Source organism: Xenopus laevis, chromosome 2L (assembly GCF_017654675.1).
Source record: "Xenopus laevis strain J_2021 chromosome 2L, Xenopus_laevis_v10.1, whole genome shotgun sequence".
Taxonomy (NCBI): Eukaryota; Metazoa; Chordata; class Amphibia; order Anura; family Pipidae; genus Xenopus; species Xenopus laevis.
The window spans coordinates 60,740,991-60,760,118 of record NC_054373.1 but is presented as its reverse complement, the minus strand read 5'-3'; the positions used below and the strand labels follow the sequence as shown (position 1 = coordinate 60,760,118).

General features: G+C 39.6%; 1 protein-coding gene across 3 annotated transcripts; it reads right to left on the bottom strand.

Annotated features, from left to right (window-relative positions):
• Nucleotides 1–132: 132 nt before the first annotated feature.
• wasf2.L (WAS protein family member 2 L homeolog) lies at nt 133–18,111 on the bottom strand. 3 transcript variants are annotated; one of them, XM_018246428.2, is made up of 9 exons: nt 17,955–18,111; nt 7,574–7,704; nt 6,986–7,120; nt 6,731–6,884; nt 6,049–6,166; nt 4,688–4,818; nt 3,338–3,484; nt 2,653–3,128; nt 133–1,560 (listed from the first exon to the last, which is right to left on the bottom strand). In XM_018246428.2, the coding sequence occupies exons 2-9, from the start codon at nt 7,701–7,703 to the stop codon at nt 1,403–1,405; spliced, it is 1,449 nt and encodes a 482-aa protein (XP_018101917.1). In that variant the 5' UTR covers nt 7,704; nt 17,955–18,111; the 3' UTR covers nt 133–1,402. The 3 variants fall into 3 exon arrangements, with proteins under 3 accessions (XP_018101917.1, XP_018101918.1, XP_018101919.1); XM_018246429.2 differs by lacking the exon at nt 17,955–18,111 and adding an exon at nt 17,779–17,912; XM_018246430.2 differs by lacking the exon at nt 17,955–18,111 and adding an exon at nt 8,045–8,067.
• Nucleotides 18,112–19,128: the final 1,017 nt, after the last annotated feature.

The following is a 19,128-nucleotide window of genomic DNA, read 5'->3' as shown; positions in this document are numbered from 1 at the left end:
AAATGCACAGGATAACACAGCAAAGGTGCTAAACTGCACCAAAGTAGTTACCAATAGCAACAGATCACCAATTATTTTTGTTCAAAGAGAGAGAGAGAGAGAGAGAGATTAATGACACCAATACAGAATGTATGCAATTGAACATTTTATATGATGCTATATTTAAACATAAGGCAGATTCAAAATAACAGATTTCCAGGTAAAAATCATTAACAAAACTTATACAAAGCAGGCAGAGTAGAGCTGTGCCATACAGCACTTGTTCCAAACATCTGCTCTATTAAGGCACTTATCTCAATATCATAATCGTGTCTAATAATAAAATCATACTTAGTTAAAGCTACTTATAGATATGTGTGTGTGTAGAAAAATACCTGCATAAACACACACTTAGCAAGAATTGTTAAATAGAGGATTGTTGCATAGGCTAGTATTAAAGATTACATTATGCCACCATTAAGTCACTTTAAAGTGAAACTAATATAGTAATCCAATATTAGTTTCACTTAACACTTCTCCCAAATGTAGTTTTATTGGCACAACCACTACAGACAGAATAATATTTAGAATAGATTGTTTGCTGTACATATGCACAGGATTCTGGGACCTCCCCCATCCTTTGTTTATTGCACAGTTTTGTAACAAATATATTTCAAACAGTGATTTCATTTTCTCATTCTTGCTTCACTTTGATCTTTCTGTGCTACGTTACCAGTAAACATGCAGAACAGCACAGATTAAACCAGAACTGCAGCACTATGGAACTTTTATGATGATGTTGCAGGTTCTATGGCGGGCAGCAACAAAAGGGTTAAAATGGAAGCCATCGTTATTAAGTATAGTTTGCAAAAAAATTACTTTTGATTTAGAAAACAATCTATGCAAACATTTCAGGCCAGGGATAATCTATTACCCACATGCAGATCACAATTCCTTTATCTGGAAAAGAAAGGTACAATATGCCACTGAACTCCTCTAGCTGCATGCTGGGTGTGTCATCAATAGGGATACCTGCAGGGTAATTGATCTCTCAGCAAAAGTCTACCTGTTATTATTTTAAAGCAGCACCAACGAAAAACCTACAGGAATGTGTGCAATAGACGTTTATCTATTCTGCTGTGTAATATATCACTCTATTGAAATGTTGGCACTCTATAAGTGGGGCATTTTGTCATACCCATCAGGGAGAAATTGGTGAAATAGAAAATCATATTGTTGCTTGCCCCAAAACTAAACATATCACACTTTCTCCCTAGGAATAAAATTTTTCCATTTTATTTTTTTTTTGACCATTGCCCTACACTTCATAGCTTTCTATGTAATCCTTAAACAAAAGTAATATCTACAGATGATTCTTCTCTTAACTGCATAATCACATTCCCTTGGTTCTTTCATTATTGGCTCAATCAGACCAATCATCTTCATCAAATTCGGAAGAATCATCCTCAGAGTCACTATATTCCACTGCAATTCTACGAGATAAAATGGTGGCCACATCATTCCCACCAACATCGCGCTTCTCGTGCTCCATTTTTTCTTCTACCTTTCGTAGCTGGAACCCTAAAGAAAATTTACAATTGTACATTTTAGATAACAGGAAAATAGAGACTACAAAACAGAAGGATAATCAGTAACTTATTAGGGCTGATAAAATGTTAATGCTGGGAAAAGAGAGAATAGGTGATACAAAATTAATATTTAATTGATACGGACACTAAAAAAATATTAATGTACATCAAAAGTTACATATAGCTCATGTTGATCGTTTTTCACTCATAGGGCTGCTTTTGTAAGTAATTGTTAATCGAAGATCCTAAACCTGACAGTTTTGCCAACCTGCGTGTCCCTTCTCAACATGTCAGTGTTTCTAATGCTAACAGACTGCTGAAGCTCAAATATGGCAGCCCCCTCATAGAGGAACATGGGGGATTAGATGGGTAATGTAAAATCATCTTTAAATACCTTTATGGCAAAATTATAGATAGCATGAAAAGACAATACCATGATGTAAAAAGGGTTTAATTTCTGGTGTCAGTATCTCTTTAATATAACAAATCTTAATGGGGAGGAAACTTTGGGCTGCTTCAGAAAGCTGAAGGAATGCGTATGTTTTGCCACCAGCGAATAACATTATTGCTCCAAAGCATTTGGAGGAGATAAGTCACCCACAGAAGAGGATATTTAATTATAATATGCAGTTACCTTGCACTTTTGCTTTAGAAATATTACAATGTTTATAAAAATAAACTGCTGTGTAGCCATGGGGGTAGCCATTCAAGTTAAATAGGGCAAAATTCACATTTATATAGAAGGTAACAGATGAGCTGTATAGAAAACGATGGGTTTAGTTTTTACGCAGGAGGCTTTTGACTTTACTGGTCCTTTAAAGTGCCTTGGAAACAAAGCACTGAATTTTGGAATATTTTAAGCTGCCATGAGCCTTTTTTCAAGCTTCTGATGTACAACTAAATTTCTGTTTTGGAACCGACATAAAATGGCTTTCATGGTACGCACACCATATAAATTTGGTGGGCTGCTAACCAATTTTGAGGAACAGTAAGGGATCACTACACTGGTGTAAAACCATTGCAAGCATTATGGCATAGAGAGCAGACTCTAATAATTTAGGAATCAGAGAGAAGATAAAATTACCTTCACGGATTGCAGACAGCAAGTCACTTCGAGGATCGCTTACAGGAGGCAGGGTAGTCTTCGGTTTTAAACTTTGTGCTGGAGATTCACCTTCAGAATGAGAGAAGGAAGGGGGTGGAGGAGGTCCAGGAGGAGGAGGGCCAGGAGGTGGTGGTGGTGGTGGTGGAGGTGGTGGTGGGGGGCCTGCAATAGGGGCTGGTGCGGGAGAATGAGGTGAGGCTGGTGGATAATCAAGATGAGTTGGTGCTGAAGGTGGAGGTGGAGGGGCAGGAAAGCCTGGTAATGAAGGGAATACTGGTGGAGGAGAAGGTGGAGGAAGGTATGGGGCATCGGGAATTGATCCATCAGGTGGAGGAGGGGGAGGTGCTGGTGGAGGTGAAAAACTGGGTCGACTTCCTATTGGAGAACCAATAGGTGGGGCTGGAGGAGGATAGGCAGGGCTAACCACGCTGGAACGATGTGATGAAGGTTGAGCACTGAAAAGATAGTCAAAAAACAATTAAAATAATGCTTCTTTACAAATCAACGTTTAGACATACATAGTTGGAGTAGTGGAGTAAATACAAACTCAGCTGTCAGTGCAATCATAGAAATTCTAAATGGGACCTACTGGGCTAGGTAAACAGAGCCTTAAAGTATAGGTCACTTGACAACACTATAAACTTGAGTAAGCAGCCCATCTTACCCAACATCAGCAGGTGGTGGAGGCAGAGAGTCATCAATAAATGGTTGGGAAATAGATGAAGGTTCTTCAAAAAGAGGAGGAGGTGGGTATTGATTCATATCCAGACTCTCTATAGTACTTACAGATCCATTTTGATATAGTTGAGGCCTAGACAACATAGCAAAATATTAATGGTAAATGTGTACGCTTGTAATAATGCTACATGGATTTTAAGAAAGGCAATATATTGTTAATGGCTAAATACAGAGGATTCCACATGTACAACAGAATTTTAATCTAAAAAAAAAAAAAAAAAAAAAAGGAGGAGAGACTTTATACAGTCAAAGACCTCATTGGGTAACTGCATTACAGTTGTGTATGTACCACAGGCAGGTCTCTAGGTCCCCTTATTCTAGTTTTCTAGTTCTTCATACCCAACGCAGTTCTCTACAGAGAAACACTAATGTATTATAAAATATGTTTTTTTTTAAAAAATAAGCATTATAAAAGTCACCTTGGAGTTCCATGGCTTATATAAAACACTCAGCATGCGGATGCATACCTTTATATAGTAACAGAACTGCTGGGTGACTTCTAATAACCTTAGAAGAGTGCACTGTTACTTACATAAACACAAATATCTTTAAAGGGGGTGGACAAATTAAAATACGTTTTTTTTTTAATTACAATTTTTTTTTTTAATTACAATTTTTTTGCACCAGATGAAATTTAGACTGCTGTTTCTCCAGCATTCAAAGTCAAAGTAAATTTAGTCATCACAGCAGTATACGAATACACAGTGAGACGAGACAACGTGGCTCCAGCTAGTGCATATCACAAAAATGCACTTATACACAATAAATATGTAAACATTTGAAATGTGCAATATATTGGCAGAAATTGGATATATACATGTGTAAACCTTTAGAATTGTGTAAATAAATTAACAGTTCACAAAGTTAAGTTCACAGTTCAGGTGTGTCTGGAATGTAATTCACTATCCTACCAAAGAGAATGCTGTGTATAAATCAGTAAATAGTAGACTACCTACACAGAAAATTATAAATAGAACAATAAAAAAAAAAAAACCTGACATCTCATAGTCTTTCTTTGGCCACTAGGGCCCATGACCATCAACAACATTCTCAGTTGCAGGTTGGAAGAAGTAAAACAGGAAGGCTAATAAAGTATAAATCCTATTTTATAAAAAACAAGACCAACTGAACAGGTGCTTAGAACTTTAAACTTCCTTTTAACCAAGAGAATTGCAACACCCCACATGCAAAATATGCTTTCATTAAGTAAGACTGTAATGACTGTTTATGATGAAAGAGAATTCATAAAACGCTCTGTTAAGGGGATGAACAGTACCCTGAATTCTGCATCTTATCCTTGGCCTCGACAAACTCCAGTCCCATCTTCATTTTCTCCCATTCTTCTTTCCTTGTGCGGATCTTGCGCGGATTCACATTCCCACGGTTGGGGTTATCTTTCTTCTCTCTCTGTAAAGAGCAAGTTATTGGTTCATGGTTTCAATCTATTCACTGCCAAAGAGGACTGTAATTATTTCATCAACTAGCTACACGGTTAACATTTTGTTACGTTAACAGAATACAAGGCAGTATGAATGCAGAACAGCTTGTCAAGGTGAAATTAAAAAAAACAAAACATAAAAAAAAAAAAAGTACATTTTATTATATCAATATAATTTTGCTGGAGCAGAGAATCCAGATGTATGAAATATTTTTATTGGGGTTGTTATCACAGGAATGCAGTAATATAAAATGATTTAAAAAATGTCAATGTTGTGTGAAGTAATGCAGCTTTGGAAGTTCCCTTTTATATTTGCATGGGGCAGTGACTGTCTCTTATACAAAAACAAAGCAGTTGCGCCTTTACAAACGGAGGGGGGGGGTTTAATATAGTTATGTCATGAGACTAATAGAGGATCAATAACACACATTTTATTCACTTTAACCAGTGCAGCATCACCATCAGCAGGGCCTGATATCATTGGTATAGAACGGTCTTTTGTAGTAATGTATAGTTGGTGCTATAGTCAGAGCTCTTTAGGCATTGCGACAGAGGATTACATTTTCAGGCTGCCATAGACCCTATAATGCAGAATTCTGACAAAATACTTGTAAAAGGCAGGCATGGCATTTTTTTTTTAAATGGCTAAGCACTAACCCAATCAATGAAAATGGTTAAGAAAGCCTAGAGAATTGTGAACTTTATGGACTGAAAGGGTGTGCACGCCAACATTGTTTTTTCCTCATTTCTATTTAAACCAAGGATTTCATTTTCAGACAATATATCAACCTGATATATACAATGCTTCTTTCAACCTCAAAAAATTTTGATTTACCCTAGCAACTGGGCAACGGAGACTGTAAGATAAATATGAGAAAATAGAAGGGTAAGTAATAAAATGTACTTGTAATTGTAGCTTTGCTGAACAATATCTTTTGGGCTGCCAAGGTCAGTGATCCCCATTTGAGAACAGAAAGGGGGCAAAAAAAAAAAAGAAAGCTACTAATTTATAAACATAAAAAATTAAGAACATCCTAAAAGTTGCCAAGAATAGGACATTGTGTAACATACTAAAATTCCACTTAAATGTAAACTACCCCTTTAAGGCATTGACATCACTATGCACATTCCATTTAACTTAAATAGCCAAAACAAAATAGTCACAAAGATATTCACTTCAGCTGGACTTCAACTCTCACCCTATGTTTCCGCTTCTCTTTTATGATGTCTTTGGTGTCCTGAAGCATTTTTTCTTTCCACAAGTCAAAGAAATATGAAGGGTCTGTATAAAATTTAAGGGCCTCCCTTTCATCATCTCTGCAGGATAGAAATAATGTAAGATTTAGCTGAAGTGTGGTATAATTTGATGAAAATGTAGCGGAAGAGGGAAGTTTAAAACCAAAGGGGAGAATGAAAGAGAAAAGGGGCAAACCAGATCCCTTAAAAACAAACACTGTATTTACCCACTACATGACATCATACTGGATAGAATGAGATCCATAACTGGATAGAATTATATGCATAAGGCAACCTTATCAGTCTCATTGTCTATCAAACCATAAGTCAATGTTCTAAGATTACCTTGCAAGTCTCTGTTTTCAACACTAAAAGCTTGCAGAAAAGGAGTCTACTCTAGACAAACCATATAGTTCTGTAACTTCACAGTAAAACTTGCTAGTCATTATCAGCAACTGTCCTGCTAAAATTACTTAGTGGATACATAAAAGTCAAAACATATGACCACACCACCCCCCCCCCCCAACAGATATGGTCTGTGTCAAAATCCCAAATTGCCCCATACCGAATGCTACTATCTAACAATGCCAACATATGCTGCTTGTGAACTTATTTTTACTAGCATATTTCCCTCCTCATCCATACCTATATGGTGACAGGATGTTAAGTGGGGGTGGCATGTCACATGTAGAATATGTTTCACGCACTGGGAGGGACAGAGAGTCACGTATAAACAGTTGCTGGTCCTGTGAGGTGTTACTTCGGAATGCCTTTCGGGTGTTTATGCCCTGAAGAGAGACTGGAGACATGCAGGAAATTACTTGCAAGAAGTCTGTGCATAAAATACACTTTTCTGCTGCCGATTTCTTCACCAGGAGGTAGTTCTAAATTTTTCCTTACCCTCTTCCTCTTTGGGATCCAGTTGAGTCACCTTCACCTGAAGTTTCTCCACCCTTTCCCCGAGAGACCCCACGCGGTCTGCAAACATACTAGCCTCGCTAAAAAGCTCTCCAAATATATCTTCTGCATAGTGACCTGAAAGGGAGGGGGCGACTATAATGTAGGTGGAGAGACACAAGGGCAAAGGGAGAGCAAATGCATTGGAGAACAGATGAGATTATGGTGTGGAAGAAAGAAAGAGAACATTTAAAAATACAGATATAGAAAGGATTAAATAATCCAGAAAACAAAAAGGAGTTTTATGAAAAGGAAGAAAAGGAAATAGACTAACTGGCATATAGTAATATTTAGGTTAATATTGATATAGATATACGTTTACTATTCTGTTTTCCTATTTCATTTCCCCACTATTTTTTTTTATAACTGGTTTTGTCATTATCTCTTATGATTTTCTTCGTTTTAAACAGGTGTAATTTCTGCCATCTCTTTACTATAGAATGCGCTTACCCAAGCTCTATAACCTTCTTACTCCCTCCTGCACAAAGTCCTCAATCTCTCACCCCCTTCTCTTTCCCCAGTGCCACTCACTTAGGCTTCCAAGCTGGCGGATGACATTGGACAGAGTCAGGTTTGTCATACATTCCAGTTCACTGCGGACAGGAGGAAGCTTCTGCCGGCACAGGAAGCGCGGCTCAATACATCGAGCGACCAGAGGCATCCTATGGGAACACAGAGAGAAGTCAAGGAAATGAAATAAGGGCAAAAGGCAACTAAAGCACTGATACAAACAGGTTTTGGGACAGTACAAACATAAATGAAAAAAAAAAAAAGTTTGGAGCTTAGAAGGGGTCAAGAAGAATCAAAAGCCCAGAAAGCAAAAAGGAGAGGGGTAGTGACAAGGGATTACAAAGCAATGAAACATGTTAGATACATTCGATATTTAGATGAGATAGAAGCTTGGAACCTTCAGATATTGATAAGAGTAGCATGGTCTTTATTAACAGAGACTAGCAATGGTACACAGATAATAAAAAAATATGCACATTCACATACCCCTACCTTACAATAAGCTGCTTATATTGGCAATAGTCAGCTTCCTCTGTGATGGGAAGTAGTGCTCTGCTATTAAACACACAGCATCTAGTCTAAAGCAAATGTATTTAGTACAAACATGCTGCTAATCAAAAGAACATGGTTCATATAGATATATTAGACTTGTAGTTGATCTGTAGAATGACAGTGCACAAAGCCAATGATAACGCACGCGCACTGCTCTGTATAGTGATGCCAAGTCTGTATAAACTGATAATGAGCATGTTGTGAATCCTTGTACAAGTCACAGGTAGAGAAGGATGGGGGTGTTGCAGGGAGGCAGAATGTTCTGGATAGCTATGCGGATAGTCAGGAGGGGGGGGGAGAGAGAGAGAGAGAGAGAGAGAGAGAGAGAGAGAGAGAGAGAGAGAGAGAGAGAGAGAGAGAGATATCTGCCGGACATCCTTAATTAGCAATTCCCAGCATGCACTTAGAGCCACGGGAGATAACAGGCTATGAATTGCACACACACATTTTATACTTTTTATGTGTTAGTGTGTGTAGCAGACACACACAGACTTACACAGATTCAAACACACAAATACAGATCAAGTCACGGCTACTAGCTACTGTCACAGGGATGACTCAGTGTGCAGGGATTTGTGTCCTCCCACTTCAGAGGCTAGCACTGGCCTGATCACGCAGGCAGGAGGCTCCAGGCCCTGAAGGGATTAGGGACAGACAACTGCCAAGAGAGCCAGGTGTGAGAGGCTGGCACACCCCTCCTCCCCACCTCATTGGTTACAGCCTGGAGCAAGACACTGCAGCTGTAACCCCTTCAACACATCAACTGACACTATTCCTGTCTCTATAATTAGGACTATTTGTATGTTAATAACCTTCACATATTGGTATCAATAAATGAAATGAAAAGGCTGATATCTCCAGAGGGAAGGTCAACAGCTAGAATTCCATGAAAGCCTAAAGGAGAGAACAGAGAGTAACACACACAGGGGATTCAATAAGTGAACACACCTTGATTCCTGCCTACCCAGCTGAAAGGCACCAAAGGCTCATGAGGAAAACATTACATGCCCCCCCCTTCAAAAACAAACCAAAAAAGGCAGGCCCTCCTCAGTGCTGCCAAATCACAGCTTCCACTTCTTCCTTTAACTCCACACCAAGCTGTATGTATCACATGATACCAAACAATGAGCCCTTCATCTTAGGACATCTGTACGGAACACTAACCAGAATGTGTAGGGCAGGATTTCCCCATCTATAATCTACAATGTCTTTGTGTATCATACATTTAGTTACAACATGTTACTATACACACAAAGGAACTGGATGCGAAGGATGATTTAACACTGAGCAGTCAACTTCAGTGGGTGTTTATGGCATTGTGGAGACTGTAGCAACAGGTAGACTGATATAAAGCAGACTATACTTTAGAGAATAATAAAGAAATAAATACACATGTTGTAGGAGAAACAAGTACCCGATAAATAAAGAAAGGGATGCTGTCATGGGAAAACGTTTTTTTATCAGTTAATAGAGCTGCTCTAGCAGAATTCGGCACTGAAATCCCTTTATGCCAAAGAGCAAACTATTTTTTTCATATTTAAATGTGAAATCTGACATGACGCTAGGCATACTGTCATATTCTCAGGTGCCCCTAGGCATGTGACTTGTGCTCCGATAAACATTAGTCACTCTTTACTGCTGCACCGCAAGTTGGAGTGATATCACCCTCCCCCCCAGGAGAACAATGGGAAGATAACTAGATAAACAGCTACCTGGTAGATATAAGAAAACCACTCAATATTAAAAATCCATGTCCCACTGCATCTCCTTCAGCTACATTGAGAAACAATCGCCTACAAGAAAGCATAGTGCAGCACTGGCTCTTTCTGAAAGCACATAACCAGGCAAAATGACCTGAGATTGCTGCCTACACACCAATATTAAAACTAAAAAAAAAAAAAAATACATATTTATTGGTTCAGGAATTCAATTTTATATGGTAGAGTGAATTATTGGCAGTGTAAACAGTGTAATTAAGAAATAAAAACAACACCATAAAAATCATGACAGAATCTCTTTAAATAACTATTTTAACCAAAGCAAACAAGTACTGAAGGCTGGAAACCATATTAGGAACCTAACAGCCTTATCATACCACACCTTGATGACATGCATTGAAATACAGACTCACACATTTCGGTACCAAAATATGCCATGTGTGACTGCACCCGAAGTGCCACAATGGTTCTGGGGGCAGGCAAGGTAAGGGTTTAATTGCTGCATAGGGGATGATTCTCCGCCTGTGGTTTTCAGTTGGCAGAATGTCAGCCCTGTGTGACTTTAGACGAAAAGTTTACCAAAACAGCAGATTTTTGCCTATTTTCTCCATCCGACAAATTTCACTGTTTGGCTCCTAGGCCAATAATCTCAACAAAAGGGAGACACTAAGGTGTAAACCACTGTGTTACTCATATCTAGCCATCACTAAGGTGGCCAAGTGCACATTTCTGCGTGACAATTATGGTGGCCTCAGGAGGCTTATGGGTCTATGGGCCCAATCCCACCTGCTCAGTCTGCTTAAAGAAGTAGTGCTAAACTAAACAAGCAATTAATTCTGACAGTTTGCCTCAGGTCACTTAATGTTAATAGTAAAACATTCTGGAGATGTTGCAGCTCACTGTAGAGGCCCCAATTATTACTAAGGAAACTTCTCATTGTAGGCTTGCCAAAAGCACTGTGCCCCAGGCTGCAACCCCAACTGTCAGTATAATCTCTAACAAACCATTCTTGCTGTGCCCAAGGGTCAAATGCTTGTTTGGCCCAAAGGCCAATCAGACAAGCTGTGGGATAAATGAAGTAGCTAATTTAAGTTCCTATTGCCTATGTTTGGAGAAAATATTGCTTTATTAATATCAGTCACCCACAACAACAGCCCACTATTGGGTTCAAATACCTCAGCTAGAGGTAATAAAAGAAACCCTTGCTACCACAGCAGGGTTCATCAAAATACAGATATGAGATTCCTTATCCAGAAATCGATTAATTATAGGACCACCATCTTCCATTAAAATATGATGTCCTTTTTCTCCATAGTAATAAAACAGTGTCTTGTACTTGATGTTAACTAAGCTGCCTGAATCCATATTGGTGGCAAAACAAACAATCCAATTGGGTTTATTTAATGCACATTTACATATATTGTATTTAAAATGCCCCAAATCAAGCTAACCATCTAGTTTTAATATTAATGGACACCCCCATCACTCGCACATAGAACGTGTTACATGTGTTGTGTTACCATAATATACTGACATTTAGCCTCTAATGTGTGAGCAGAGAGAGATCCATGCTCTCCATCCCACACTAAGAATTTAAAGTGTAAGCACATGAAACAGTATGGTCTATGGAAAGTGTATATAAAGTAACAGGGTGTTAAGTCCACACTAATGTTTCTGTTTGTGCCACATAAATTGAATGCACTGGATATTCCGCGAAGGATGGTTAATGTAACAAAAAATCTTTAGATGGGCACTGCACACACCTTGCCTATGTGTAGGCAAGAGCTTATAACTGGATTGATTCATATAAAGTGAATGGGAACCAGGAGAGGCAATCCTTTGTACAGTCTAGCTGTCTGCAATACACAAAGCTAAAAATATCCCTACACAGAATTATCTAAAAGTCACCAGTGGCACCACAAACAGGAGTGATTTTTGACCTAAAAATGCGCCGAGTGTTTTCTGACCAAAAAGCACTGATACTTGAACTTACCAGAGCTTACATTACGCAAAATGTGGCAAGTTATCACAGGAACTTGCATTTAGGGTTTGTCCACACGAGCAGATTCAGGGAGATTAAGCCGGAAACTTCGGGCAACGAAGCGCCGCGTGTGCTTTAGCGCAGGCGACTGTTCATTATATCGGACGGGAAGACACTCGAAAGCAGTCCGGGGAGATTGTCGCCCAGAAGAAGAGGCGACTAGTCGCCAGGTGACTAAATCTCCCCGAAATCTGCTTGTGTGGACTAAACCTAACAGGACTGAAATAAACAGTATGCCTCCTGGTCTAAGTAGCCCATAGCAACCAATCAGCAGGCCACCTTTTTGAAAATAAACATCTTATCGGTTGCTATGGGTTACTAGACCTTGAGATAGTACAAGTTTAAACTGCGCCTTGGTGCACTTTAAATGCCAGAGCACACAGTGGTTTACAAACTAAAACAAAATCTAAATCTCTTACACCAGCACTGACTACATCAAAGTAAAACTAAATTTTAAAGATGAACATGCCCTTTCTATGAAAAGAACAGACACACAATATTGATCACCACTGCAGCCCTGGGTAATTCTGCATGCTTCTGCATATCTGTTTGGCCTCAGGCTGAGAAATCACTGAAGCATGCACAGTGTACTGTGCAACCCTCACACCCAAGTACATCTGTTGTGTTCCATTTACCTAGAGATTACATGTTGATGCACATTGTTAAAGGACCAGTAACATCAAAAAAATGTTTTTAAAAATTCGTTAGAATACAACGGAAAAAAAAACACGAGGAGAAATTAAACTTTTAAATTGCAAATCCTTTATTAAGAAATAACTCATTGAAACTCCACTTCCTGTCCCCTACAGAAAAGGCGAAATGGGGACCATCTATACTGCGATGCTCGATTTCTCCTCCCTGGCTATTGTAGTGACAGCGTGTGAAGGAGGCTGAAGCTGTAGGAGTGTTGGCTGGCAGAGCAGGGTTTGTAGTGGGGTTCGTGGGCCAAGTTTTCCTGATATGTCTAGAGCACAGATATAAAGACCCAGAATGGCACCTCTTCTTCTCCCTAGTCCATGTCTCCTGCACTCAGCCCTCATGGTCAACATAGAGTTCGGACAGCAGCAGCATGTCGAGCGGCAGCCCCCACAGTATCCCAACATCCCGTCCAACAGGTCCGTCAGTCTGGAGATTGCAGAGTCTCACCACCCGCACCAGCACCACAGCTTCAGCGTGGATATGCCTCTTTCTGCAGTGTAGCTTTCATGTGCTGCGCACCAGGGACCTGTCTAGTCTTACACAGGAGCAGGATCCTCGGGAAGATGCACAAAAGTGCAGATAATACCCAGTACTTGAACAACTATACACCGGTGATATAATAACACTCACCCCCGTCAAACACAGATACACAGCTCCCCTGCCACTCGGTGCTTCTGTCAGCACTATGTAAGCGCTCCTCACAGGTACCTAGGGACCATGGCGCCTCATTAGCAGTATTTTCCTGTAGGGCGCGGGCCCTTCTGGGCGGAAACGAGGGTGATACGGTATCGGTGGTTGACGGATGGGCTAGACATATTGTCAGTTTCCCAGGAGCCACCAGTCATGCTCTCATAAACTTTAGTCATTCTTTACTGCTGTACTGCGAATTTGAGTAATATCACTCCCTTCAAACCCCCCCCCCCAACCCCAGATAGCAGCTCCCTAACACAAGATAACAGCTACCTGGTAGATCTAAGAACAGCACTCAATAGTAAAATCCAGGTCCCACTGCAACACCTTCAGTTACATTGAGTAGGAGTAACAACAGCCTGCCAGAAAGCAGTTCCATAGTGCAGCACTGGCTCTTTCTGAAAGCACATAACCAGGCAAAACAAACCGAGATGGCTGCCTACACACCAATATTACAACTAAAAAAAAATATACTTATTGGTTCAGGAATGAAATTTTATATGGTAGAGTGAATTATGTGCAGTGTAAATTAGGGATGAACCAAATCCACTATTTTGAATATGCAAATTAGGGATTGGAAGGGAAAAACATTTTTTACTTCCTTGTTTTGTGACAAAAAGTCTCGCACTTTCCCTTCCCACCCCTAATTTGCATATGCAAATTAGAATTTGGATTCGCCAGGCAGAAGGATTTGGCCGAATCCAAATCCTGCTGAAAAAGACCGAATCCCCAACCCAATCCTGGATTTGGAGCATCCTTAGTGTAAATAGTGTAATTTAGAAATAAAAACGACACCATAAAAATCATGACAGAGTCCCTTTAACTATGTGTGTTGGTCTTCAGACAGGACCAGAACTAATAGTAGGCAGCAGAGACGTGCAATCTAGCGGCTAGGGGTAGGGAGCAGGAGGTATATGGGAATGATAGTGTGCAGACTGAGCAGCTGGGGTGGCACCGAGCAGGGAGGATGGAAGGACAGGCAGTTAGGGCTCTGGCCCCAGTGGTATTGCCTTGGGTGCCAAAAGTAATCAGCCTTTCACTCAGCAGCATGAGCTAGTCTGCCCAAAGACACAATAACAGAATAATTTATTTTCTGGGAATTTCCCAAGCAAGCATAATTTCTTTCAGAATGGTTGCAATTCAAGTATATGTCCAGCCACACTGTAACTTTGGAATAGATGCTATGACATCACAGAAAGCACAAGTCTGCAGCCTGTAAGGAAAAACTGTGTAGAGAAGAGCTTGAGCTCCGTTTATTATAAGACTTGGAGAGGCCAACTTACTAAATTTGACAGACAAAAAACCATTTGATCGCAGGAAAGAAAGAACAATGTGACAAAATGAAGAACTTTACCCCTTAAGCACTGGTGTAAGAAACAGTGTGACTATTCACAGAACTAAAACTTGCACACAAGCGATAATCACATTGTTCCATTCACTTTCAATTAGGCTGAAAAGCTCAAATGTTTTATTAAATCACAAAAATAAAGTTGCTTGAGGCAATGCTAATTAATTGACTTCTATTCCGAGGTTTCAGAAAATACTGTACTGTGTATATTCACAGTTTCACAAGAGTTGCAGACCAGCCCTGTCCACCATTTTCTGCTAACAAGAGTACCGGCCCGGGAAAGAGGTAAATCATTACAATACTTGGGGGTTGCCCTAACATGTCCCCCTTGGATTGTAGCTATGTTGACCTACCATAAAATATGTTATGAAGATTTTCATCCCTAGGCTCATAGGCTGCATTAAATTTAGCCAGTGACTGATTGTAAAATACTTTTAGCAGAATTTATTCATAAAATCTAGTTGTATTCATTCACAAAATATTAGCCGATCAAGCTGAATAAAACAACAGCAGCACAATGCATGACTAAGTGTGACAACTCATTTTACAGGACTGTTTATGAGGGGAATGAAAATGATTCATCTTCAAATAAACCTGTTTACATTTGCTGGATATAAATAGCTAGTTCGGTATAGTTATTCAGAAGCCCTTGTTTAGTTTTTGCAGTGGCATCTTTCATAATCACTACACCTTCGAGTTGCATTTTTACTCGTAATGAATATATTTAGGGCAGAATGTATAATTATTTTCCTTTTGTTTCTTCCACCTAACGTCTATAAGGTGGAATAATGAATTTAGTCCAGGGGCTCAGAGGGTGGTTTCAAACAGGCTGAAGGCAGTGTATCGCATTTCCCCTGGTGTATAATCAACACCAGAAAAAGAGAAAATTCACTATGTGCACCTGGCCTTAGACTTGCTCAAGCCAACACTGGCTCTATGCCTGGATGGCCACAAGTTTCCTTTTCCTACCATGTTATAATGCCATTCCGCAAACATTCAGAAAGGAGGAGTGACCTAGCAGCCTAGAGGTGCAGAATGATACTACTGGAGCATGGATAATTAAACAAGGCTGTAAATTACAATTTCCATAACAGGCATAGCTTTCTCATTGGCTGTTGAGAGAGATGCCATAAAACCACAAAAGCAGTCTTTTGCCTGTAGTAATTCTACAGGAATTTTTGAGGGAATGGTAAGCATTCAATATGAACAACGATGCTTTGCTGCCTGCATTAAATTGCAGATGACAAAAAGTCATAAATGTCTCGTCATTACCCATAAAGTAAATTGTGGCAGGTAAATCCTCTAGTCAAACAAAATTGCATAACAGTAATTTACCAGCAATTTACATTGCGGGAAAATGACAGAATTTTGGACATTTTGTCTCCAGCAATTTAACATAGAGGGCTGGCTGAGAAACAGAGGGGCCTGCTGACCACACTTACTCTTTCATGTCTGACTTCCTGGCACCAAAAGTCAGTGGGTCCTGCAGAGACAAGTTACACCACCACTTATCTGTCATTCCTCTAACTACAATTTGGAATTTATTGCCAAACCAGTAAAACTCAATGCGGATATCTGCACTTAGTACTTCCCCAGAAATGCTCACAATTTGCATGAGAAAGTTAGCAATGACTGGTGGTGTACATTATAATACACTAGAGAAGTGGTTCCTGAACTATAGGGCTGTCCCCACTAGGAGACCTGGAGCAATGCAGGGGGACAATAGGTCACTTTGGATAAGAGCTGGACAGATTATTTGCTTTCCTAGGTACACCGGAAAACCCATTTTGAAAGTCAATTAGGGTGAAGGTTTGGGGCTAAAAACGTATTTGATATCCTAGACCTAGATAGTCTTGCAACTATGACGAATATTTAATAGGGATTCAGTTCGGGATTCTGCCTTTTTCAGCAGGATTCGGCTGAAACATTCTGCCCGGCCAAACTGAATCCTAATTTGCTAATTTGTGACTTTTTGTCACAAAACAAATAAGTAAAAATAGTTTTACCCTTCCCATATGCAAATTTGGATTCGGTTCGGTACTCGGCTGAATCTTTCCTGAAGGATTAGGCGGTTTGGATTCAGTGCATCCCTAATATTTAATATGGTATATTTTTCTATATGCGATACATAAGGGACCCTGATCAAAGGTTGTACATTCAAAACTTAAAAAGTCCATCAACCTGTGTACTAAACAGAAGTAATCTGGTATTTACTGACCTAAACATCACACTTACCTTAACATGCATATTACAAAATATATCCAATTGATTCTAAATCTATGAAATTCTGTGCCTTAAGGGCTAAACCACATGGGAGATTTTGATCTTGACAATGCAACTGCACACAACAGCGCAAGATTTGTAGGATCATACAAATTCTGATCACCCTATAGCCAGGTTATTTTTTTACAAAATAAAGGAAATATTCATTCTAGGAACATTTTACTATATGCAAAGACAGTCTAGATCTGGAAGGAGCACACTGATGATCATGAGCAAGATTTGAATTGCTTATTTCATTTAGGCATGTGCATGTATGGGTAATTAATGTATATTCACTATACATTAAATATATTCCATTTACAGTTCCAGAGTTCTGACTCTTGAAACAATGTAGCAGAAGTCATTTCTCCTTCAGCTCTGTTAACCAGCTCTGCTACATTGTTTCAGGATTCAGAATCAGAAGAGTAGAGAATGCAAACAGCCAGACAGGAAACTGTATCTTTTAATAGCACTTACATTGACAAACAATTTATATTCAACTGAAATTGTTTCATGAATGTTTATTATACAGCATATGGGCAAGTTGGCTTATTTCTGCCAAGGAAGAATGGGAGGCAGGGAGGGACACTGACTTATAAGCAGTTTCCAGATATGTTTAGTAAAAATATCATATTGGGGTGGGGGATAAAATATTTTTTTTTTTCGCGGCCAGCTTCGAAATGTAAACTAAATGACCTTAAAAATGAAGATTGTGGGGGCCTCATAACGTCTAGGAGCAGCAACAGTCACACAGAAATTAGGCAGCGGCTGTACTCTACACTTCCATGTAGGCCACTACTTCTAAAGCGGTTTAGGTACTTCCCATTACTTACAAAAACTGTAAAACACATAGGAGTACAAATGCCACGCATACAATGCTACAGACAGAGGACTGCTTACTCCTATTTACCTTTACCTTTAGTACAGCGATATACTTGCCGTGTAACCTTCCAGCGTCGGTAACTAAATACCACTCACAAATAGCAATCATTTCAAGCAGCAGTTACAGTCACAACACATAGCACAATATGTATACAAGAAAACTTCACAATGCTCCTCCTATACATTCTACTGGCGTAAGAATCTCCTCACCTGTCCCCGGGGAATCTCCGCTTCTGACACCGGGAACTACTATCACACAACCAACCTCGGGCACCACCCCACTTAAACCCGCCCACGCAAAGCAAAGATTGGCTCCGAATACAGATTCTTCCTCACAGATTGGTTCTATTCACTAACTCGTCATCTTAGATTGGACGAAAGTGCTTCCGCTCGGCTTTTGATTGGCTGTATTTTTCTTCCTTAATTACGCTGATTGGGTGGCTACTCTACGCTGTTATAAGTTTGTTTCCTGCGTTCTTTTTCACTAAACTTTTACGCAACTTGAGTAGACGCCCGTGGAATGTGTGATGTGTTAGTAAGGCTGCTTGAGCTGCTGTGGCACAGTTACTAACTCATTTCCTGTTAAAGTATTTTCTTGTAGAGTGTACTTTTGTTAAAATGCATGGAATTCAATGAGAACGGTGTTTCACTCTGATGAGGACAATTGGAAGTATTTATGTCCATTTGTCTAATAACAATTAAACATACCGCCCAACATTCTGGAAACGGAAAAGGGACATTTTGACCACGCCCCTTTTCGCGGCCACGCCCCTCATTAACATGTCCGTTTTACAAAATTTGCCAGGTTATGAAAGTTTGAACACTACACATTTCTGTAGTGTTTATGTTTTATTACAGTTTTTCTAATGAAGGTGAATTGCCCTTTAAGCTGTGAGTCTAAGGGACAAAACTGTTACAAATGTATCTTAAAATATATATTCTGGGCTCTCTGCTAAGAGCCAATTAAGTTAGTAACTTAGAAGCAGAGAAATTGGGACTTTCCAGTACAAACGCAGGGCTGCGGGTTGAGCTGCCAAAAGAGGGACTGTCCCGCTCAAAACGGGACAGTTGTGAGGTATATTATATAGTATATAAAGTACCCCCTCTTGTAAATTATAAGGATATTATAAGTTACCGAGGAGTTTCATGACCATATAAAAACACGAGGCTGAAGGCCGAGTGTTTTTCTACAGGTCATGGAACTCCGAGGTAACTTCTAATATCCTCATATTTTACTGGGGGTACTTTATTTATTATAATACACAAAGTTCAGTGAGTCATGTGACAGAAATGACATCAGAACTCACCGTTTATAACTGATGACATCAGAACTCACCGTTTATAAGGATATAATTTACAAGATATTCATAGCTTTTGTGTATTA

Excerpts from the sequence above, each read along its gene's own strand:
- wasf2.L (XM_018246428.2), bottom strand. The coding sequence starts at position 7,703 with ATGCCTCTGGTCGCTCGATGTATTGAGCCGCGCTTCCTGTGCCGGCAG. Across the intron at positions 3,129-3,337 it reads CCACCACCTGCTGATGTTGG|TGCTCAACCTTCATCACATC; the intron begins GTAAGATGGGCT and ends CTATCTTTTCAG. Across the intron at positions 1,561-2,652 it reads GCTGTCTGCAATCCGTGAAG|GGTTCCAGCTACGAAAGGTA; the intron begins GTAATTTTATCT and ends AATTTTCTTTAG.